The following is a 24,412-nucleotide window of genomic DNA, read 5'->3' on the forward strand; positions in this document are numbered from 1 at the left end:
TGCACAACTCCAATTTGCTCTTCCCTGGCACCTCTTGAAGATTCGTGCAATGCAACCCATACTTGGATCACAATCCCCGAGGAGACGGGGTTAAAAGAGGAGGTCGACCGAGCTCTTACTGCCCGACACTGACGACCACCATCTCATAACCTGGCATCATCATCATGATCATCTTCTAACATGGGTTCTACTTCACTCGGTCACCGGTCTCCATCTTCTAAATTGAACGAGTGGCTTCACCTGCATCGAATCGGCAGGAATCAGCAGCCCATCTGCTCCTGCGGGCGGTTGGCACGTCCGGACAAAACAACGGAGGCCAAGCGGATCCATCAGCCCCACCGCCCGCAAGTGAGCTCTACCTGTGTGCCTCTGTCAGCCACAAGATGAAGCAACCCAATCACAGCACGACATACCATGTTTCCGATGAATTAAAACGACATAGTATGTCACCGATCCAAATCCAACTCTGTGGTCCATCAATATCTCATGCGTAGCAATACGAGATAGGGCTCACAGAAGAAACAAGAATGCATGTACCAACATACCAAAATGGTTGCAGATCCAGTGGAGTCGAAGATCCCAGTTAAGTTGGAGACGAGATGATCGATGCATTCTGCCATCACTGTGGCGTCTCCAAGCTGCAGAAGAGAGATCGGATTAGGCTACAGAGAGGGGACTAATTAAATCAAATCAGACAAAGAAGGCAGGCCCCACCTTGGACTGCATTGTTACCGATTGCAGTCGGCACAAACGACAGATGAGCAGAGGTCTCTTGTGTACGCAGTTAGTTCCTGGCGAGGCCAATGCCAAAATAAATCTTATCAACATGAATCACTGTTCCATGCACGGACACATCAAGTACACACTAGTTAGATGCAGAAATAGCAAGTGTGGAGTTTTGTTTGCATACCTGGTGTGGTGAGTGACTGCTACATTGACTTTACCAAGGAAAGATATTTGGAACAAAGCTTCATCATTTCTTCCCCAGGATTAAAGTACATTAGAGCTACATCTTGAAGGTCATAGCTTTGACTACTGGAGGATAAGAATAATCCCTGAGCGACGGATCATTGAGAACCTTGATGGATAATGACAACAAGTTCTTTTCTTCCTTTCTCACCACCTAAATGAGCAAGCCCCAAGGTGAAGAAATCGATGAGGACAAGGACAGCATGCGTTCTTTGTGACAAAACAGATGAAATTTATGATGAATCATCCCATTGCATCAACACATCTGTCTAGATAACCAGAAGAACTCTCTGGAACTAGAGAATTCGTGGTTGTGGAGATGCTGAAACATCTGTTGTACAAATGTCCAAAGGCTATGCATTCCAATCTGCAAATTGGCGCATCAACATCATAGAAAGTTCCAGGAAGATCCTGACACGCTGAGTTGTATCAGTTCCAGTCAATGGCAGCCAGGTCTTCAAGCAATTGTAGTTTTCGTCTTCCGGGAATCAGAAACAAGTGGAAATGTTCCACTTGTGCATCATAGACAACCTAAGTCAATGGTAAATGTGATCAGAAACAAGTGAAGAAAGATGCCAAAGCAATGTCCACCAGTGATGCCAACATATAACATAAGGATTCCAAGACCACCTTCAAAACACCTCTCTACATGTAATGAACTGAATGAATACAAAAATAGCTACAAATAATTTACAGTTCTAGTTTTGAGCTAAAATCCTACCGAGAGGAATGAGATCTTAATGGTGATCCTTGTTTCTAATATAGATAGAGCAAGCAAAGTGTATGGATCAAGGGTGGCAGGTGGATCAAGAACCAATTTGACCAGCTAGTTGATTGAACCAGACAACAAAAATGTCGATATCTTTCAAAGGATGATGATCATATGGATTAAACAAAACCAGACATGCACCAGTTGTGAAGCAATAGCATTAGTGATAGGGAAATCTACACAACTAACATCACAGTGTAGAAAAGCTGATGGCATGAAACCCCTTCCATGCCAAAAATATGGAAAAAAAAATGCAATTAGTGCTGGCCGACATGCATCAATGCTGAGTTTCTCACTTCTATCTTCCTTTATGGATTGCCCCTTAATCATTATGAACATGTAAATTGATTCTATGGAACCTAGGTTTAGAATCAAATGCCAAGTAGGGAGAAATTCTTAACTAATTACAGCTCAGATGTGTCCTCCCAACTATCGGAAATGGATCTCAATCCTATGCAATCACTTCTTAATTGGATATCTTCAGGTCAATGTGCCTGATTCCTTTCCAATCCGGAGCACAAGAAAAGGATTCCATTGTCTTTATCAGCTAATCAAGGTAGGGTATTAGTGTTCACCTACGATTCCTCATAACCGGGGCCTCCCATTGCATACAGATAGATGTGCATCTCATAGCTATATATATCTACAACATACAAACACAAGGGATCAAGTCTTTAGGTTATGCATTCATGCATGGTGTCAAATTTCCAAGTACTCCCCAATATTTGTGTGTAACGAACAATAGCCAAGATATATAAAATGTACATCTCACAGGCAAAACAACAAACATATTTAGCGCATGCTAGTCATGGAAGCAGTTGAAATGCATACATCGTAGCACCAAAAATAGCGGATATCACGGATTACCAATACTAATTAGTAATGAAGAAGACAAAAGGCAACAGAGAAATCCCTTGCGAGAGTCTCAAATTGCGTTCCAAAAGCCTTACCCACCACAGAATCCATCCCCGCTTCCGAGTAAATTCTTCAAACAGGTTCCCTTAAAGCCAACAGGATGCTAGCGACAATCAAGAAAGTTTCTTCTTCACATGTATCTTGGTGTCTACAGATATCAGGAGAATAACAAGCAACTGCATATACGACCGAGCAACAGCCAGATGATAGATACGAATCATGGAATATAATGCCAAGCCTGGAATGCAGAGGAGAGAGAGAGTCTGCTTCCTCCCCCCGTCACGCCGTGATCTGAAAGCCCAAACCATCATATCTATTTCCGGCCCGGTTAAGTTGGGCCCAAGTGACTCTGAGTTTAATATACTCGTCTCCAAATTGGGATCGACACGTGTTGCAACTCCGCCTGCATCTCCAAACGCTGGCTTGTTCTTCAGAGAAGCATCCGCTCTGCCGAGCTCGCTGCTCGGGAGAAGCCCGGTGGTGAATGCATGAAGAAACCCTAGCCAGACCTGAACAAGGATGTGACTACCGACGAGCAGGAAAAGTGAGGACAACGGGCACCTTACCGGGCGCTTGACGCTGAGGAAGCTACGGACGTTAGGGTTGCTCCCATTGCCCTCGGAACCTGCAGCCGCGGCGACCGATGTCGGGCTCTCTGCAGTCTCTCGCGCTTCCATAGAAACAGATATCCCCAGCAATTTAATGGCTCAAATCTAAATCGCCAAGAAATCCCTGTTCCGTTGCATGTCTTTTTCTCTCCACTACGACATACAACAGAGGACTCACCATCAAAAGCTATCTCATCTTCAAAATAAATATCAACTCTCGGCTTGAGCAAAATATCTGCTATATAGTACTCGTAAAGGATCCCAGTCCTGCAATACTACAGAAAATAAACTTCCCAGTTTCAAATGAATCAGTGTTCCTGTTTGCGAGAAGCTATCAACAAATCTTAGATACCTTCCCATGACACCACTGAAGTAAGTGCAGTTGAAGCATTCCAGAGACTGGTATTGTGTTGCAGATAACTAACCAATGATGTATTATGATCTGTTTCTAAATATTTTTAGTGAATTTTCTGTAAGAATGAATGTTTTGATGATATGAAAGATGATTTCTGGTTCTAAATATTTAAGAAGTAAAAGAGATCCTATTTCAATAATCCCCACAACTTTTGAAGCATACATCTACTCTGGAAACAAAGAACATAAACACCAGTGGCAAACTGGTTCTGTAGGTTTTTCAGCTCACACTTAAAAGAGATGAAAAGAAAATGGAGAATACAAACAATGCAAGGTTCCACCTTAGCTTCTTCACATATAAGAATATTGTTTGAACAGATGAATCATAATTAATTTTGTACAGCAGCAATTTATATATTAGAGGCAGTACCTACCTAGGCACAATGGAGCAGGTTCACGGACCAGAAACAGCTGCTTTGTGAGTGGAAGGCAGGCTGCACTCAAAGTGGACTACCCTTGCTATCTGCAATTTTATGAATATCTTGGAGATATTGATGATGAAGCATTTCATGGAAGAAAATTGAGCATTTGAATTAAAGAAGAAAACAGTGACAATGTTTAAACTAAGCCTCCAGCATTTTAATCATGATTTATTATTTTGGATGAGACATCTTGCAACAGTGTTTTTTCCCAGAAAATTGCCAAAGATTAGTCACTGAATGAAGACAGTTTCAGAAACTCTCAGAGAATAATTCAGAGCACTTTTCTTGTTATTAGTTCTTTAAATAACATCTACATGTATTAATAACCTCATAAACATTATCCTAAACTAAAATGAACACAGGGAAATATCTATAGCTAAATTGTCAGAATGGTTCCAGTTCAAAGGATGATTTAATTGCTGACTCAGATAAAACACATCACATAGGAATCTCCTCATGTTACTTCTAGCAGACGAGCAGGTTATGTGTTGTAATATATGTCCTTAAGAAGCCCAACTTTGTCTTTTGACAATTTTGTGACTCTACGAGCACAAATTGAATGTAATGTGGGACAAATATATCATGCTTTCCTACAATGAAAAAAAAATATTCAACCATGTAAAACAACCACATCTTGTTATCAATAATACGATTTCCTGTCTATCTACTTAAACAAGAAGCCCTGGCAAACTGTGTTAGTTTTCCTTTATAAATACTTGCAGAAAAGGAAGAGGTAGAGGCAACAGATAAACACAAAACAAAATGAACGCGATGAAAAGTGAGAGGAGGCTGAAATGCAGTCCATTCAAAACAAGTCGTTGTAGCTGATGCATATATTATAAAAACCCTATTCTTTAAACAGAATTATACTACCACTCAGACCTGAAAAGAACTCTATCTCCAACTATTGCTTGCAGGTGTATACAAGGTAGGAAGTTAATAATGAAAACGGCAAGCACAACCATAGAATGAGAAGAAGAAGTTCTCTGATTATAAAAATCTCGAAGAAATGGCACCCTCATTTACCTAGGCCCAGATAGGCGAACAGCAGATAGAAATGCATCGCTGTTGCAGTCTGATGGCCCTGAACCTGAACATGTTCCCTCTTCACTAATAGCCTTGAACGCATTAGCATAAAGCCGGAAGCCCAGCTGCGATGATGTCGGAGGTTGAGGGACATCTTGTAGTCCTTCTAGCATTTGGACTACTTTAGTCATTGATGGTCTTAAATACAAGTCCTCCTGAATGCACCACAAGGCAACTTTAATTGCAGTCTCCATTCTCCCATCCATGTCATTATATATCAAGTCGGCATCAAAAATTTCCTTTAACTTGCCTTCCTCCATCTTTTTGAAAGCATATGAAGGAAAGTGGGATTTCTCAGAAGTCTCTGCAGGATCAAAGTTCTTCCTGCCACCAATTATCTCAAGCAAGACCATACCATAACTGTACACATCACTTTTCTCCGATATGGCATAGTTTGTAATCCATTCTGGTGCAAGGTATCCCCTCGTGCCTCTCAATGTTGTGAATACATGGCTTTGTTCCCTTGTCATAAGCTTTGCTAGTCCAAAATCTGATACCTTTGCGTGGTAATTGTCATCTAGAAGCACATTTTCAGGCTTAATATCACAATGAACTATCTTTGATTCACAGTCTTCATGGAGATAAGCTAACCCCTTTGCCGTGCCCAAAGCTATATTATACCTCTTATCCCAATCCAGTGAAAAATCTCTTTGATTCTTTTTAAATATCCATCTATCTAAAGATCCTTTTGCCATATATTCATATGCCAGAAGCCTGTGTGCGCCTTCTGCACAGAAACCCCGAAGTTTGACCAAATGAATGTGGTGGATGCTGCCTATTATGCTCACCTCGGAGCGGAACTCTTTCTTCCCCTGGCCAATGCTTTCCAATTTCTTCACTGCGATTCTTGTGCCATCGGGAAGCTTTCCTAGATAGACGGAGCCAAACCCTCCTTCGCCGAGCTTGACAGAGAAGTCATCTGTAGCCATTTGAAGCTCTCTGTAGCTGAACCTGACCGGCATCCCAGATAGTCCCTCCAAGAAATTATCTTCTTCTGAGGACCCCTGTGATGGTTCTGGTATTTTCTTCCTCCGATGAATCCTGCAAGCAAGATAGACGAGAGTTGCTATCACTGCAACAGTCATGAACGAGATGATTAGGACAATCATCAAGGTCTTGCTGCCACTGCTTCCTTGTCCATTTGATCCTTTGCCACCATCTGCATTGCTGGTCACTTTGATATAAGTGTAACTGGCTGTGTTGCTCTGTATCTGCTTGAAGCTCCCAATCTGATCAAAAAGAAAACAACTGCCGGATTTCTCATCATAGAATAAGGCAGCACACGAGCAGTTATCCAGGCATGCATCTTTGCACCCTGTCACGTTTGACTTTGCACTGGGTGAGACAAAACTAGTGGCGAAATACCCAACTCCATCATCAACTTTGGCAAGCTTGAATGAAGTGCTCAGGTCACAAGAAGAAACATTACCGGGATTACAGTTCGAGTCCAAGCTGAGAACGCTTGGGCACTGACAGCGGATGCCCGGGTAACATATGAAGTATGGATGGCAGGCCTCAGGTGTATCACACGAGTCTTCCGGGATCTTGATCGACGAAGGGTTTCTTTGGCCGCTGCTGGGGAGGATCGAGAATGTGATGGAGCCAGAGGTGTCTAAAACAGCCATTCGCGTGACATTCTCACTGGTGTCAGCTGAATCCACGATGAATTGCCAAATTCTAGATTGATTCTGATCATAGAAGTTCCATGAATTGGATTCGAGCACCGCGGAGCGTATGTCGCCGCCGACCTGGTTATCGATCTTCCTAGCGTCACGCTGCATGGACCAGTAGAGCTGGGGTGACGCGAATTCCGCGAAGAGCTTCGCATCCTCCGAGTCGATTCGGAGATGATACCTCAAGCCACTGTCACTGGGGTCGCTCACCAGCAACATTCCCTTGGTGAAGCTCTGGCCAGAAAGGAGGGTGTCCGTCGGATGATCGAAGCTCTGCCAAAGGGGCGACGCGCTGCTGCTACCGTCGCCGCCGCCGAGGAGTACCAAGTTGCCCGAGTCCAGCAGCTCCATCCGCGTCGCTCCCTGGCCAGAGGTGTTCGTTGACCATATCACATCCCCACCGGACTTGAGGTACGCGCTGCCGTCCTTGTCGAACACGAACTCGTCAGAGTGGGACACCGGCGCGTCCCGGTTGGCGGTCCAGACGATGGTGCCGCTCCCCTGGTGGATCACCGAGACCAGGAAGGACGTGGTGTCGCTACTGTTGTAGGTGGTGAAGCCGAAAGCGAAACCGGAGCTGTTGGACAAGAGGAAGAGCCCATTGTTGTCGATCCACTCCATTTCGGAGCCCCGGAATCCGGGGCTGAGTTGGGTCGTCTGGATGCTGCCGACGCACGGACTCAGGAAAAAGAAGAAGGGCGCGATCAGGGGAAGTACAAGCGCCTTCATCCTCGCTATCCAGAGTCGAAAGGGAATCGAGGTCAGCGGCAAAACCCAATGAAACACCTAAAAGGCGAAACCTCTACACCTTGTCAGGACCAAGATGGAGAGACTAAGCTAACAAAGGGGAATTCTTCTTTAAGCAGATCGAAACGCCAGGCCTGCATAATTCTCGAAGACAAAGACACTTAGAAACAGATCAGTCATAGCAAGGCAAGAGAAGGACCATAAGAAAGCCGAAATCCATCCATTTTACCTCAGAATTCTCAGGGGAGTTCTCTTGTAAGTACAAGAGAGGCAGAAACTGAGAGAGAAGAAGACGAGGAGGACGGTGTAGATCTTGGCGATGGTTTGGGGGATTCAAGAAGGTGATGGGGATGGGGGAAGAAGATGTGATTGCAGTTTTTGGAGGGGGACGGGGGAAGAAGATGAATCCCGACGACGTTAGCAAAGCGCAGCACCCTGCTGCTACGCATTTATTGCGGACACAGACGGACGTGAGGAAGAGTCCAAGCTCGGGCTCTTCTCCCTCACCAACCTGCAGTCCGGTCTTCCTCGCCCGGCTTCCCTTCACACACCGCACACGGTTACTCACAACCCCCACCCACCCACGTACGCATCGTCGTCGCCGCCACGTGGATCCTCCTCGGCACCAGCACCACCACAACTTGCATTAAATTGGACAACTATATGGGTCCACGTGAACGCTCCCCTCCGGTGCCTCGTAAAAAAACGACTGACGCTTATTCGAGAGCAGGCTACCAACTAGCTCTCTTGGGGCCCACCCGGATCAAACAGATTGACGAAGTAGCGACAGCATGACGGGTGGGTTCTTATGTTACCTCACGCTGACGAACCCGCGAGTGTGAGGTGGAGAGAACAATGGGACCCACCGATGTGTCAAAATGGGTAATCACATGGGCGCACGTGCGCGCCTTCCCCGAAAGCCTACCCCACATCCTTCGTCCTCCTAACGAAACCGAGTGTACTAGCTCCTCCGGGGCCCACTCACGTCAACAGTTTCGTGGGACCCACGGGAATGGAGGGGGTTTTATTACCCATCTTTAAATCCACGAGAGTCTTTCAAAATTAAAATCAGTAGTGCTTTTCGTGAAACTTCAAATTTCAAAACAATTGAATTAAAATCAAAATCAACTAATTTGATCAGTGGTGTCAAAATTGTATATTATTAATTAATTATCTTTTCCATAGGTCTTAATAGTCTTTCATATATATATATATATATATATATATATATATATATATATATATATATATATATGAAGATTTCATGTAATATTTTTTTCTCCTTCTAAAATTTTATTTCATAAATTTTTTTTAACTCCTTCTATTTAGATATTTATAAAAATTTTATATTTAAAAATTTTATAAAAATATAATATTTCAAAAATGCTTAGTTTGTTAGTTGTTAAAAAAAGTAAAAACATGGATGATTGATTCCAATTAAAATCAATTTCTTCTCACTATCATTACGTGTGAATGGATATTTTCTTACGAAACAGAAAGAGATTAGTGCTATATTGTTTACTATTTACTTACTTTTCGATCAATAGTAGTATATGCTCACCCAACAGGTAATTGGCTCGACCAAATCAAAGCAATCAATGTGGATACATCTCTCCATACCATTTTATATCTTGTCTATGTCCTTTTTTTCCTACTCACTTCAACTTGCTCCCAATACTTTGCTTTTGTTTACTTCACTCGATTAAATGTTCAACACATCCTCACCTAAGCCAATCATTTTATCTCTGGACATGGCTATTTTCATTCACATGAGGAAGTAAAATCGACCAAAATGAAAATTAAGTCTATTATACTTCGATTGTTATGTCTCTACTAAATCAAAATATAAAAAAATTGTACCAAAACATAGAAAATCTTCCTTATATGGTGGCATGTTAGGAAAATTTGGTTAAAGAACATATGCTCGACACTTTGTTGAACAATAAATACAGGTTTCTGAAGATATAGAATACATTATTATACTCATCATTTATCACAGAATTCAACACAACGTAGCTACCGATGCAGCTGCCACCATTACATTTAATAAAGCATGCATGGCTTCGCCGGTAGGTCGTAAAAACACATTAGCGGTCACTCTTCTCGCCGTATCATAATAATATTAAAAATAAACATCGATTACTTATCGTGAGATATTTGAATCGATTATTATACTATTACAAAAGGGATAGGTTCGTAAAAATTATATACAACGGTTTAAGTCATTGTCTATCCATCTATCCGTATGGGTAAAAGTCCAAGATAAACTATTCAAAACTATCTCTCCCCATTGCCCATATGAATAAAATATTATAAGGAAGACGTTAGGACGGTTATATATTATCCTCTCTAAAATCATGTATAAAAGTTAATCTTATAATAGGGAGACACTCTTTTCAAGAAAAACTTATATGCATGAAAAAATCTCGTTCACTAACTTAAGCATGGAAGGAATCAAGTAAAAAATTTTCCTCAATATTAATCTTAGTATAGGTAGTGCATTAGGAGCTCGACACTTCATTTTCAAAACTATCTTGAACATTCTTATATATTTGGGTTTGGACCACATCGGATTGACTTAGACGTTAATGACGATTATATATATATATACATTAAAAAAAGTATACATATCTATTAAATAAACATAATATTTTTTATAAACTTAATAAATCTTAAATTAAAATTTACGAGTTATAGTTATAAGATACTTTTTACTAAATATTTTTGTGACATTCATATCCCAATAATAATATTTTTGGATGTAAATATAAGATTACGTGAATTAACCACCCATATTTATACAAGTTAATTTGTTTTTTTATTACGATAAATATAGCATATATACGAGTAAATATAAATCATAAAATAGAAAATAAATATAAACATAGAAAATAGTAGATCCATATATAAATATTTTCACCAAAACAAAACGAAACCAAAGAATGATTAATGCACGTAGTCTTAGTTTAATCAATTGGGAAATTAATTTCATGAACTCTAATAGATATTCTACAGTAACATAAAATATAAGAGAAACTAATATATATATATATATATAATTATTAGCTGATTGGTGCATCGGTGACTGCTGAGAGAACAGTCACGTTGGCATTAATAGTGATTGATTTGTTTATGCCTTTGGTTGGAACGTCGTGGAGATCAAAATAGCTTTCTTTGCAGTAGTTGAGGTTTCATGGCCCATTCAAATAAGCTACATTGCCACTTGTCTCGCCTTCCAATGGTACATTCTACTCGATCAAATCTCTATGTGATGCGCTTTACCACTAATCTAAGCAAAACGTTGGGAAAGCAAATAAAATTCCTTCGGCACGGAGACAACAAGTCAACACAATCCCATTCAATGATCCCAAAAAGATAACTATCTTATGTTGATTCCAGCCATCAATCAAGCAATCGTAAACAAATCCTAGCCGTCGATCACCAAAAGCATCATCACAAAATTCCACCATTGTGATCGCCCCCACCACGAAGCTATCAACGTGCCACTCGAAGTAGGTCGTACGATGCCGCGTATTTAATGGAGTCATAGCAAACCACTGGATCGAATCGACGGTCTACTCTTTGGACGTCCCACCCAAACCTTTCCGATTGATGGCCAAAACGGCTGCCCCAATCCTCACGTCACTTTTGATGCCGACAGCCGTGCAAAAGGTGTCATTACGAAGCTATCGATTTGAATCAGTCGGGGGGGGGGGCGAAGACATGCATGTCTCCTACCGAGATGGCCTAATGGCCTCAGAATTCCATAGGCCCAGTCTATCGCAGCCCGTATATTTCTGGGCTGTGATGAGTCGACCCGTGAAAATGACGTGGATCGATCACGGCCGAGTTAGACTCGACCCATTGGACTGATCGAAATTGACATCAATATAATTTTAAATTTTATATTGATGTCGGCAGGCATTAATCTGAGATTTCCTTTTTTTTTTTTTTTGGGAAATTGTTCGTAACGCGAGGCGAGTTTGGGTTCGGCCGCGAGTTCGATCCGGTTCGACTCAGCTTGAAACGACGAGTCGGGCACGAGGGACCAGCTCCGCTTCGGTGCCACTGGAGGAAAGCCGAGAGCAGCCAAGAGAGGACGGAGCGACGAACGGAAGCGAAGGGCTTGTTTCCATCGCTCCGTCGGTGGATCGCAAGCCAACCGGCTCAATCGATCGCCGCGGCGGAGATTAGGGGGGGTCGCGTGGACAGAGAGGGCGTCGTAGGGCTCGATCGCGGGCGCGATGGAGAGGAGAGAAGAAGAAGAAGATGATGAGGAGCGGAAGAAGGAGGCGCGAGCCGGCGCTGGAGGGAAGATGACTCGGCGACCGTTCCGGCTGAGGGCGCCGCAAACGCCGTACGATCGCCCGCCGGCTGCTGGGGGGAAGGAGCGGCGGGAGGGGGACGGCTGGGTCTCCAAGATCCTCGTTCGGCCTGCTTCCACGATAATCCCTTCCCTCTTCTCCCCCTCCCCGTCCGCCGCCTCCAATCAAGACTACCCCCCGTTCTCCGAATCCTTCCCCGGTGTGATTCCTCTCTTCCTTCCTCCATTAATTCTTTTTTAGGCTTCTTGGTTAAGCTGCATGTCTCTGCGCGATGCCTTGGCGTTCCACATTGTCTTCTTGGGATCTAGGGTTTTAGGGCCCTATATTATCCTCGCTCTTTTTTGCTTTATGCATTAGGCGTTTATGCAAAGCTACCAAGTAAAAGAGAAGATTCTGCCGGCAAGCTTGTTCACGATTTAGGGGTTTGGCCTCCTTGTATTATTAAATGCCTTAGCTGTTTTCACGATGACACAAACGACAATATTCTTATAGGTTCGTTTGGTGCTTGTTGTAAGCCACTGTTGCCGTGAGGTATCATTTAGTAATTGTATTAGGTATTCCACTCAATTTGTAGAATTCTGAACTATGGGATATCAACCTTTTTTATCTGTATTTTTGGATTCCTGAACATTTACAGAACATGATAGGGACATAAGAAAACTTGGATAAATTTATATCTGGAGCAACTTTCTTTACCTGGGCTTCTCTCTCTATTGTTTAATTAATTTTTTTTTGTTTGCAAATTTTATTTCTTCAACATCTGGTGATTCCTTCCTTGTCTTCTGAAACAATGTTAATCGGAAAAATTATATCGTGGATTCTGTGCATTTTGGATTTGATTAGTTTGTAACATAAATGACAGTTTTAATTCTCAGCGTTGTACATTCAAAGGCCTGTCTTTAAATTATATTTGTTAAGCCTTTTCAATTAAGTGATTCCTTTGAGTTTCAAACGTTCCACAGGAACCAGGCAAGATGATGCTGATAGGGTTTCCTCTCCTGATGTAAGGTTCTTTCTCCTTCTCCTTTTTATCTTCTTTATGTACATGCTTTTGCAAGAAAAATACTATTTAGCTATTCTGATTTTGATTGTATATGCTAGTTTAAAAAAAACAAAAAACAAAAATAGAGCTATATTAACTCAAAAGACGGGTACACCCAGTGATCTGGAGGTCAGCACTAAAAAAATGTAAAAAGCAGAGACAAATTCCCCTGTCCAAAAAAAAAGGCGTGATTAGACCTAGCGCTTGCAGCTAGCCAATTCGCACATCTGTTGCCCTCCCTAAGTCACACAGTTCTTTGCTGTGCTTACCAATCACGTCGAAGTCTTGAAAAGTAGATAACATATTTGCAAGTTATGGATGCATATTGGCCTTAATATGGTAAATATTAAAGAGTCGAGATTCATTAAAAATGAAAATAACTAATGAATAATTGAAATTAAGAAAGTTCAAAAGAAAACAATAGGTGGTTTTTATAAGATATTTTTTTAGATTATTTTGAAGCCTATTTTGAGAATCTTGTGCCAATAAGAAATTACAATTAAGTTACTGAAGAGGTCTTATGGCTGATGAGTATATAAATGACCATATGATATATCAAAAGGCATAAGAGCAACATTGTATGCAGGCAGAAAAAAAAGTTAAAAGGCACGTAGGAAAAGAGATCATTAGTATCATTATTAATAGGATAAAACTGGTTTACCATCAGCCAAAACAATAATCGTTGCTTGTAGATAATTGGTTTCCAATCTATCATGCATTTAGATGAAGGACCAAATTATCAGAGTCCAGAACTCATATTTAAGTAATATTTAATAGTAATGTTTGTAACTACTGGATCTTTGTGTTCTGCATTATGTGGAAGTTGAGCCTTTTCTTTACCCTTACAAGAGCAGCATGCTGTTAGAAGCTCTTTTTCCATACTCGCAATTTTGTTTTTTCGATTTTATAGCTTCTTACTTTGGGTGCAAACGTACAGAACCAAGTACTACAGGCAAAGGATCGAGGTGTTTTTGCTGAAAAATCCCAGCCTTTTGGTGATCCAGAGGTCCATCAGCTTTCAGGCGATGAAGCCAGAAATGTGTGTGATAGTGGTGGGATTGCTGAAGTTGAACAGTGGCTTAAGCAGAAAACATTTTCTAGGCAAGTAAATACAGTACTTCACAACTGTGTTTCATTGTGTTGTTGGTTCCAGAAGTGAAAAACAATTTGTATATTTTTTCAGCAAACTACATAGTGAAAACTAAGAAGTGAACCATGGCCTTAGTTGTGTGATGTGTCTCCACACTCCAATAAGGATCAATTTTATTATAGTTAACCAAACAACATTTCCTTATGTTTTAGCCAAGGTTTCACGCACCATATCGATCAATATTTACTGGTTCCAGGTAATATTTTTATTATTGTCCAATGCTGGACAAACTTTTTTATTCTTTTCTAGGCAAGTTGAACAGTGGCTTAAGCAGAAAACATTTTCTAGGCAAGTAAATACAGTACTTCACAACTGTGTTTCATTGTGTTGTTGGTTCCAGAAGTGAAAAACAATTGTTTGTATATTTTTTCAGCAAACTACATAGTGAAAACTAAGAAGTGAACCATGGCCTTAGTTGTGTGATATGTCTCCACACTCCAAAAAGGATCAATTTTATTATAGTTAACCAAACAACATTTCCTTATGTTTTAGCCAAGGTTTCACGCACCATATCGATCAATATTTACTGGTTCCAAGTAATATTTTTATTATTGTCCAATGCTGGACAAACTTTTTTATTCTTTTCGGATTTAATTGACCAATACAGGTTAGTATACCACTCGATACACCAATAGCATTCTGATCAGGTATATTCAGTGATTGAAAAAGGCGCTCGGGCGCTCGCCTAGGCGCTCGGGCGAGGCGAGGCGAGGCCCGAGCGCCTCGCTAATGTCCCAGGCGGCGTGCTTCAAACAGGCACCGCCTAGGCGCTCGCCCGAGCCCAGGTGCTGGGCGCTTCGGGCGAGCGCCTGGGTAAACCAAGTGACCAAACCAGGATTTTAGGTCTGGTTCGGTCCTGGTTCGGTTGTTAGTTGGTTCAATCGAACCAACTAAACCGATATAACCCTTACCCAACCCTAACCCTTACCCAACCCTAACCCTAACCCGTTGCCACTGCCGCTCCCGATCCCGATCTCGCTGCTCGTCGCTGTCGCTGCTCGCGCCTCCCGCGAGCCTTCCCGCTGCTCGCGACTCCCGCGAGCCCTCCCGCTGCTCTCTCCTCCCGCTACTCGCGCCTCCCACGAGCCCTCCCGCTGCTCGCGCCTCCCGCTCCCTTTCCCTTTCCCGCTGCCGTTGTCGCCGCTCGCCGCTGCTTCCTCGTTTCTCCGTCAGGCTCAGTATACAGTATACTCTTAATATTAAGTTTATTTAAATTTTGAAATGATTAATTTTCAATACTGTTAATAGATTAATAATATATTATTTTGATTTTAATGTTGTTAATTTTTATTTATTTGAAATTATTGCTATGTTTCAACATAAATGACTTCGATGTAAAATTTTATTGTTTTGAATTTTGAAACTTTTTGTTAATGTGACATTGTGATTTTGTATCTTAGATTTTCTTAATTTAATAGCATATTTTTATTTAAAATTTTAAATAATTATATTTATTAATTATATTATATATTTTTATATTTTAGCGCCTTTCTTCGCTCGGGCGAGCGCCTAGCGCCTCGGGCGTTTTTGGACCTTAGCGCCTTTTGGCGCCTAGCGCTTTTTAAATCACTGGGTATATTACCAAAATCGGTATTAGTTTAAGATTATAGACTTTGGTTTTCAAAGATAGGTTGTAAGAGATCTCAGGAACACAAGCTTGGTTACAATGTGATTCGTTTAGGAGATAGCAGAGCATCAACAACAACAGCATCATAAGTCCCGCCAGTTTCAGACCAGATCCAAGTGTAGCCCTGCAAAGCTGTTGAGGCCCGTACAGCATCTAATAAGGTCACATGACCCTGTTTTGAACAAGAAAAAGTTAACTATTGCCAAGCAGACAGGCGTTCAGTCCTAGCTGAACAAGGGAAGAAGGCATCCAATTCTTTCCGCTTATACCGTGAGCTGATCAGGGGGGCTGTTAGTTTACCAACCTTTTCTGATCCAGAAAGGTACCTGACCCCTATCTGTAGCGGGAAAAGGTGATGAAAGATGCTCCCATCCATGTCGGGCTGTTGGCCAGCCCAGCTTACCGAAAAGGGCCACTTGGCAAGGTTTGAACATGGAGGAATTAGGTACCATAGTGATATGGGTTCTATGAGCCTATGAACAATGGATGTAGACCATAAACACTCTACCATAACTAGAGAAGCTCCATTTAGGGGTTCTTCTATAGTCGTCCTTTTTCCTGTATAAATGTCTCATGTGGAAGGTGCAAGTCAGTAGTTGTAGTAGTTTGCGTTTGATGCTTATCTTATGGTAATCTAAAAGATTCTTTTTTTGTTGAATTGATTATATGTACTGTGCCAGTGTGCCCTAAATTTGGTTTTCTCCCAATTAATAAACACTTGTTGCTGCCATTTGAAAGCTCTCTTATTGTGGAGCAAACATGTTTTATAGCAGCTGGGTGGATGTAATTGTTATTATAATGCTTAGAATGTTAATTCCTTATCTGAAGGTTGCCTTATTTAGTCTGCATCAGAATTTTCAGATCAGATGTGAGAATACAGCAAGCATCAGATCTTGTATTACAGTATTGGAAACACTCATCTAAAGCAGTCTGTTCACTTTTTAAAAATCCTGCCACCAGAAAATCTATTACCAGACAGAATTTGTTCATCTCATGTATTCTAATTAATCTTAACTTGGAATCTATGATCAGTACCTGGTTGGCAATTGTTGGTGCATACAATATAGTCAAGGTGATTAGCATGTTAAACCTCTTGTTCCTGTGCAGAGAGCAGTCCAACTGTTTAATGAAGTTACTGTTGTCAAGGACTAGAGATCTTTCCCATGATGATCGACCAGCTGCAGGTTTTGTTACAAAAGCTGATGGCACATTGAACCTAAAGGCTCCAAGGAAATCTGCACAGTCTGCTGTGCTGCCTGAGCAGCGGATAACACTTAAGCCTCGGGAAGCTTCTGAAATGAGAGTAGTAAGATATCAAACTGTACAGTAATGTTAGCCATTTGATGGTATTGCAGAATTTATTTCGACATTCAGATTACTGATCATTGTTCTGATGTTTTACTTATTTGCTTTCATTGAATAGGCACATGATGTTGGTTCTTCACCAGTTGAAATTGCCAAAGCCTACATGGAAGCTCTAGCAAATGAATCTAACCACAACTCTCATGATGGAAGATTAGAGCTTGAGAAAGCAACGTTTGACAATTGTGCGTCTGCATCAGACATGTCCTACTCATCAGATGTAAAGTTGCCTATATGTTGGCCAGGAGCATTTGTGGAGAGCAGTTATCGTTATCGTACTCCTCAAACTCATAGGACAAAGGTTGAGCCATACAAATTTCAAAGGACTCCTTACTATGGTTCAATTTTCTCAAGATCGAAGGTCTCTGACTTCTAAATCTCTCTATGTATATAAGTATGTGTCAAATTCACCAGTATAGGTTTCTAAGGTATATATCTCCAATTCTGACTTCTTTTAACAGTTTCAAGCTGGTGATCAGAGTCCACAAATTGTTCCATTGTCTAGGTGGAAAAGATCTACTACTTTTGGTGGTGTAATGGTAATATGCTATTTCTGACCCAAATAGAGATAATTGTTTGAGATTTACCTCCTTTTGGATAGAAAATATATCTAAACAAAGATATTCTTTTCCTATGCTTTGTTTACTGGTAGTTAAACTGCTATATCTTTCCTGCACCTACAAACAAAAAGAAACCAAAATATCGAATTGTCATTTGGCAGAAGATATATTAGTTAAGGAAGCCAAAGGGATATGGACCCTCTTCAGAGCCAAGTTATCTATGTATATATCTCATGAATTTGAACAGTACATGTTGATCTATTCTTTATCACTAGGTTTGATGTGTCAATTTAAGGGTGTGGGCTCCCTGTAACTGTAACTGCAAAAACAAGAATCTGGTGTTGAACAGTCTGGCTTCAACATGAATTTTGAAACATTTAAGAGCAAATATTGTAAAGAACCTTGAACTATAAAAAGTGATGGTTAAATTTTCTAAGAAGAGAAATTAGATAGGTAAAAACACCATGATTTTTTATAAATAAGTAAAAGCTACAATGTTCAGAATTTTATTGCATGGAAATTTCTTCACTGGATGGATCACTTGGTGTTTTGTTATTAGGTTTGGCTCTTCTTTTCTGGATGCACATATATTATTCTTGTTGGGAAAATACATGGAAGTATGGAACAACAGTAAAACAACTTTTTTCCCATGGACTTGATGCTATATCTCAAATTACCAAAATATGTTGACCACTCAATATCTCTAATTTTTCAAACTATTTGAACTAGTTTTTTGAAAGAGAGGTCGAACATCAAGGAACTTCAAAGCGCACCCAGAAGCTAGCCAGCTGTATTTTTGTGGAGGCATCACAAAAACATAAGTATATTGATCCCTTATTCTGTGTTTGGAATGAGCACTACGAAGAGTTTCCACACACACGTGAATTTTGTTATCGGAGCATCGAGAATGAGTTTTTGTTGTACTGGAAGCTAAAATGAACTTGCTAACTACAGGATTGCCATAAAACTCATGTTTCAGATTCATGTATTGCACTTTCAAATTTTCTTATGTTTCCTTTTTTTTGTTTTCTAAAATATGATGGATATTTGATGATTCATTTCCGTCAGTCTGTTCATTTGTCAGGTTCCCGAGAAGTATAATGAATCAACTCCTTCCAAAGAATTTGGCACTTCAAATCTTGCTAATTTTCGCTTAATGTCGTCAGCAACTTCAAATGATAAGAACTTGCCATCCCCTTTGGGGATGACATCTGAGAAAGATTCATTGGCATCTAGCTTGAACTTCCAGACTGCTGAAGGTTCCAAATACAATATTGGTCCTTCATCTGTTCATCCAAAATCCAGTCAAATGGCTCGGAAAATATTAGAGCACCTTGATAGAACAGTTCCTTCGCCCAAAGAGAAAATGGTACAGTTGAAGCTGGAAAAAACAGGGACCAAAGATTTCTTGAACTCTGCTTGTTTAGCTATGGATGGGCGTGAGAAGAGAACTGATGTGAGTATCATTGCTGATGACAAGCCAAACTCACTCAGTATGGATACTGCTGCAGCAGAAGAGGTATCATTTCTTTCCTTAGTTCAATTCTTGATTTGTTGAATTTGTTTTTCTGCCTAAGCTTCAACAGATTATATGAGTTAACTGTTTGGTATCTTAAAAGTCTATGCTGAATCACTTGTTTGTGATATTAACGTTTTAACAGAATACATTAAATTAACTCAGAAGTTTTTATCTCTCCTGATATAAACATGAGAAGCCTAAGAAATCTGCGATGAGTCGGTGATTGGTTACTTGATGTTGTCAGTCACATTTGACAATCAGCAGGAAATGGTTTACAGGTGAGGTAGGCCCATGACTGCTTGTGAAAATTTTCAGGGATAGTACGGGGAAAAATTGTCTTATTTGTTTTTGTGAAATAATATCTGTGAATAAAAAATGATGGTAAACTCTGGCAAGTTTCCTTTCCTATAATCTGAAATATTAGAATTAAAGTTCAAGATGGATATTCGTGCTCCACAGTTCATTGAAATTGATTTTTTCGGATTGAGTCAGTTCTTAATCTTGAAATTTAAGTTGAAGTTTCTGCATGCAGCAATCTCCCGTGGAAGTTTCTACTGAATATTTAGATGCATTTTGACTAATTCTAAAAGTCATCCTTTTAGAAGCTCCAGAATTTAGAACTGTTGGGTGCACTTGCCTCATGCAGGGTGCTTGTTTTTCACATTCGTATGTATTAAAAAATCCCCAATCTCCAAGCTCTGGATGTGTAGGCAGGGACTTGGCTGCCTAACCTTGGCCATGTACTGCTTGTTATATCTGATGACTGCGTATGCAGGATGTGACAACATATGCAGTCTGCTCATATGTGGCAGGATGTCGATATCATGATTGTTTTTTGCTGCATTTATATGTTTTATTTCTCCTACCTATATCATGCTATGTATGTGGGATCTATCAATCTTCTAAATTCTTGAAACTCATTCCCCATAGTTTCTTAATAATTGTGTAATCACATGAACATCTTTTCGATATGATGATCTTCAGTAGGACCATGGTTTTACCTATAATATGTGTTTCTGAAGAATAAGATTTCTTTGCAGATATTTTATTGTTAACCACGAAGCTTGAGAATGTTGCTGTTGCTTTTTACAACATCGGTTCATGAATCTCACTTCAGGCTTTCTTATGATGCTAAAACAATTCATCTAAAGAAGCGGTCAAATTCTTTTTGGGAAATTCTCATCTTAGTTTCGTTCTCTGTGCTACAAAAACTGGACATATCACTTACTGCAGGTCCTTTTGTTCATCTATAGAAATCAAAACTGTTCCATTATAGTTCTTCATCCTTTTCATTAGTGTTGGTATAGTGCCTATAAATTTTTTGATATGCCCAATCGTAAAGAGTCGGATGTAGCTGATGCAAGTACTAGTATGTCAGAATGTTTTCAAACCTGTATAAGACATTTGTTGGCGTACTGACATTTACTAATTTATCATTTTCACCTTGTAGGCTACAACCAGGCTAATAATGGACAATAATCATGATAAGAGACCATCCATTACTCTGAATACCACCGATCAGAGCATATTGAGGTTAGTAAAAAATACAGTGTAGTGCTTGCCATGTTCTTCTGTTTGTAGGTTGTATATAGGACCTAATTTCCTACTACACTTGCAGGGCCATGGAGAAAACTTCTGAAGGCTTCGCGTTCACATTTCCTGTTTCCACTCCGATAAATGCTCCTTCCCAAGCACCACCAACGCCTACCATGACCTCATCGCCAGCAGTTTGCAGAATGCTTAGCAACACTGAAGATACCATTCCATCGTTTACCTTTAGCTCACCTAGAGCGGACAACGGCCTTGTTTTCTCCTTCGGATCCATTTCAAGCCCGACTTTGACGGACACTACCACCCTGCAATTTAAGTTTGGATCTGAAAAGCAGCGGAACTTATCTTTCAGTTCTACCAGCAAAGACACCTTTGGGCTTTGGGTTGGTAGTTGATGGTTTTCTCTTCGAGTAGGTATTATGGTTAGGATAGGTTGTCGATATCCATACAGCATGTTGTAACTACAGTTAATTGGTTCTAAGCGGACCATGGAGTGTGCTTCATCGAGCTACAAATTGAGAAAACATCATGTCCCTTTTTTCTCAAAAGAATGTTAAAGATGATGTTTACCAAAGTTGGAACACGAATTGTTGTGGTACTTTGCCTTCAAAACTGTCCATGAGCAGCTTTCTTTCTTACGTATGAATTGTGAGTTGGTGATTAGGTTTCTTTCTAATTATGAATATTAGTCTAATAACTCTAATTTAAGTCTATTATTGCTAATTTTGCTATGTTTGGACTCAATTAGGGTCCTTATTCCAGTATTCATATATTATCATAGTTTATTAAATCGATATGTTTTCATAGAAAAAAGTACCCCAAAGTAACTATTGATTGATAAGGCAGGCTTAGGAGAACTGTCATCAATATTAGTGTGTCCATTATGACTACATCAATCAGGTGGAGGAATAATTCATCTGAAGCAATATTTAGCTTGTGAGTATCTCAATATTGTAAAATATAATAATATTTCAATGGAGGCTAAAAAATTTTACCTACAAGTCTTGCAACAAGCAAAGGTTAATGTAGTCGAAAAGAAAACCAATCAACAAGAATAATATAGGCAGGTTTTGCATAAAGTGTCATATCTGTTTTTATTTTAAATATAATATAAATTAGATTATTTCTTATCATGGCAATGGCACTTAAAATTAAGAAAATAGATACAGAGGTCTATACATTGTACATTAGAATATGAAAAATTAAGAAATAATGATAGTGAAAAAATTGTGTGTCCCATTTATATTTTTTAATTTGAAAAAATTAAGATGATTAAATTTTCTTCTCTATTTGGAATTGGATATTACTATTTGCAATCCTCTTTTTACCATTTATAATCTCATTTTAAATTTTTTTTAATAATTCTAAATTATTCTTTTATAAATGAATGAAAATATACTCCGCCTTCTACTTCGTATCGGCATTGATGTGAGCGTGGGATGACAATCGACAACAACGTTAGTAGGGAGAGTGAGGTTGTGGAAAAAAAAGAAGATAAAATCAATAGTAGTACTAGGGATATAAATAATAAAAATAATAATTTTTAAGGGATTATGAATAGAAATGAGGATTATTAATAGTAAAATGGGGATATGAATCCTTATAATACAAAAAAGGAGCTAGCTCGTGGGCCCCATGGATTGCTTACACGATCAATTTCCTCCTGTGTCTTCAATAGGCCATTATGGGCTCGAGAACTCCAAACCAGCCCAGTTCATATAGGCCACTTTGTTGGGCCTTCATGGGCTCTATGGGCAATGGGCTAGGTTCCTCTGCACCCAGCTTCTTTGTTCGACGGGAACGGTCACACAATTGACTATCACGAATCTCTTAATTTTCACTAGTAGCAGAATTCTGGGCCTTCTTTCTCTCTATACTCGCTCTACTTCCTGCAACGCTTCGGTATTCCTAGACCGATACATTCTGGGCTCGCTTCCTCGTTGATTGCTTGTACCCATGCATTCTTGCTGGTTTCCTAGGTTCGTTCGGGAGTAGATATATTCCTGTGGGAAATGCATCCTTTTTACTCTTCTTCTTCGGCCATATCACATGGGCCTTGGTTTCCTAGGTTCGTTCGGGAGTAGATATATTCCCTTGGGAAATGCATCCTTTTTAGTCTTCTTCTTCGACCATATCATAGGGGCCTTGATTGCGTCGTCGGACATGAAAAGGATGGTGGGGTGGTGTGGCATGGCTGGTGTTGGGGAACGAATATGTCAGATGAGTCAGCACGGCTAGATCCACGGGTCGATGTCGGGAGTCTCCTTTCGACTGAGCTGGTTATCGGAGCCGACTAGATCCTCGAGTCGGGGGGTGGGTTGGTCGATGGCTCGCCACGGAGGCGTCGGTCCGCGACTCCTGAGGTTGGGTTGCCTTCCTGCAAAAATAGCCTTCTTCAGGTGATCCCTGACTTTGGCCCCTCCGACGAGCAAGTCAGTTGTCTCCCTTTTTTTTCTTCTCCTTTTTGGAGATCGGGATAGAGGTCTTTATACTAGCGTGAGAGAATCGGTCATACGTGGATTGACGTGGTGGACACAGCACGACATTAGTATAGATTCTGGCTTGGTGTGCAGGGTATTGCCATCCCGGGATTATCGGGACCAGGCGTGTCGAACAGTATCTTGGGGGTACGAGTTCTGAGGTGACGTGTGGTATCAACTGTGACGTATCCACAGGGCAAAACATGTCTTATCAACCGAAACCTTCGACGCCCTCAATTTCCTTCACAAAGGCTGCTCGTCTCGAGCGACCATTGTACCTTGTTCGTCTGTTTTTTTTGTGGGTTCCGACTTCAATTCTAGTAATATAATAAAAATATTCAATTTCATTTAAAATAATAATAAATAATCAGATTATTCTTTCGATTGATCCTACTTTCAGACTCAATTTATTTGCGTCTTGTCATTCCTTAGTTCCAATTATGTTTAATTTATGCACTTATATATTATATTAATATAATTTTATAATTATTATTCTATGCCATCTTTATAACTTTTCCTTTTTAAAAGAAAATAATTAAATTCTAAATTTTTTTAATAATATAGCATTGAAATTTAATTTTCATAATATTTTCTAATAATAAAATATTTTAGAAACTATGAATCGTAAACCATATATTTTTTTAATTAAACTCTTAAAATGGGCTAGACGAAATCATATGTAAATCAGAGTACACAATACTCTTGTTGGTGTAAACAACCTGGAGCCGTGGCCTCGGGGTCGACGTGGCTCGGTTCGGGTCCGGACGACGGGGGATCTTCCCGAGACGGCCTTCGAGTCCGCGGGGTCGGTCTGGTGCGATGGTCCGATCGGGACGAGGTTGTCGTTTCCTCCGGGCAGGAACTCCTCATCTGCGCGTCCGGCGGGGACCCTCGGCTTCCCACCTGCACAAAGGTCAGGTCGAGAAGCTCAACTCGACCCCTCCGACGATCAAGTTAGTAGATAGTGGAGGACGATTCAGATGAAGAAGAGTTTTTATATGTCTCCGTCCCTCCTCCTTTCCGTTCAGAATGCGAGGGTATTTATAGGGAAGCTTACTGTTGTTTGATGTGCCCACCTGCAGGAGGCAGGCTGGTAGCGTCTGACATGGGCGTTGGCGTGGCGTGAAGAACCGAGCCTGAGTAGGCGTTAATGCGCCTCGACCGATGTTCCGATTCGGTTGACCGAGTGCAGT

General features: G+C 40.5%; 2 protein-coding genes across 8 annotated transcripts; one reads left to right on the top strand and one right to left on the bottom strand.

Moving 5' to 3' along the window:
- Window positions 1-2,511: 2,511 nt before the first annotated feature.
- LOC135654372 (G-type lectin S-receptor-like serine/threonine-protein kinase SD2-5) lies at window positions 2,512-8,047 on the bottom strand. Of its 7 annotated transcripts, none has more exons than XR_010502951.1 (4): window positions 7,833-8,047; window positions 5,124-7,737; window positions 4,050-4,138; window positions 2,758-3,414 (listed from the first exon to the last, which is right to left on the bottom strand). XR_010502951.1 is itself a non-coding variant. In XM_065175607.1 (3 exons), exons 2-3 carry the CDS (start codon window positions 7,583-7,585, stop codon window positions 4,135-4,137), a joined length of 2,466 nt encoding a protein of 821 aa, XP_065031679.1. In that variant the 5' UTR covers window positions 7,586-7,737; window positions 7,833-8,047; the 3' UTR covers window positions 2,512-4,134. The 7 variants fall into 7 exon arrangements, 2 of the variants coding, with proteins under 2 accessions (XP_065031679.1, XP_065031680.1); XR_010502948.1 differs by having other exon boundaries at window positions 2,758-3,528; XR_010502949.1 differs by having other exon boundaries at window positions 2,758-3,536.
- A 3,590-nt stretch (window positions 8,048-11,637) lies between these two features.
- LOC135654355 (uncharacterized) lies at window positions 11,638-21,377 on the top strand. Its single transcript, XM_065175582.1, has 9 exons — window positions 11,638-12,127; window positions 12,891-12,931; window positions 13,908-14,075; window positions 16,859-17,053; window positions 17,171-17,470; window positions 17,571-17,648; window positions 18,754-19,188; window positions 20,639-20,721; window positions 20,807-21,377. The coding sequence occupies exons 1-9, from the start codon at window positions 11,848-11,850 to the stop codon at window positions 21,132-21,134; spliced, it is 1,908 nt and encodes a 635-aa protein (XP_065031654.1). The 5' UTR covers window positions 11,638-11,847; the 3' UTR covers window positions 21,135-21,377.
- The last annotated feature ends 3,035 nt before the right edge of the window (window positions 21,378-24,412 follow it).

The sequence above is a fragment of the Musa acuminata genome, unplaced genomic scaffold (assembly GCF_036884655.1).
Source record: "Musa acuminata AAA Group cultivar baxijiao unplaced genomic scaffold, Cavendish_Baxijiao_AAA HiC_scaffold_61, whole genome shotgun sequence".
Lineage (NCBI taxonomy): Eukaryota > Viridiplantae > Streptophyta > Magnoliopsida > Zingiberales > Musaceae > Musa > Musa acuminata.

Bases quoted from the DNA above. Each gene is read 5' to 3' on its own strand.
- LOC135654372 (XM_065175607.1), bottom strand. From the start codon at position 7,585: ATGAAGGCGCTTGTACTTCCCCTGATCGCGCCCTTCTTCTTTTTCCTG.
- LOC135654355 (XM_065175582.1), top strand. From the start codon at position 11,848: ATGGAGAGGAGAGAAGAAGAAGAAGATGATGAGGAGCGGAAGAAGGAG. The intron at 17,649-18,753 runs GTAATATGCTAT...TTCATTTGTCAG, and splicing joins CTACTTTTGGTGGTGTAATG to GTTCCCGAGAAGTATAATGA. The intron at 20,722-20,806 runs GTTAGTAAAAAA...CTACACTTGCAG, and splicing joins ACCGATCAGAGCATATTGAG to GGCCATGGAGAAAACTTCTG.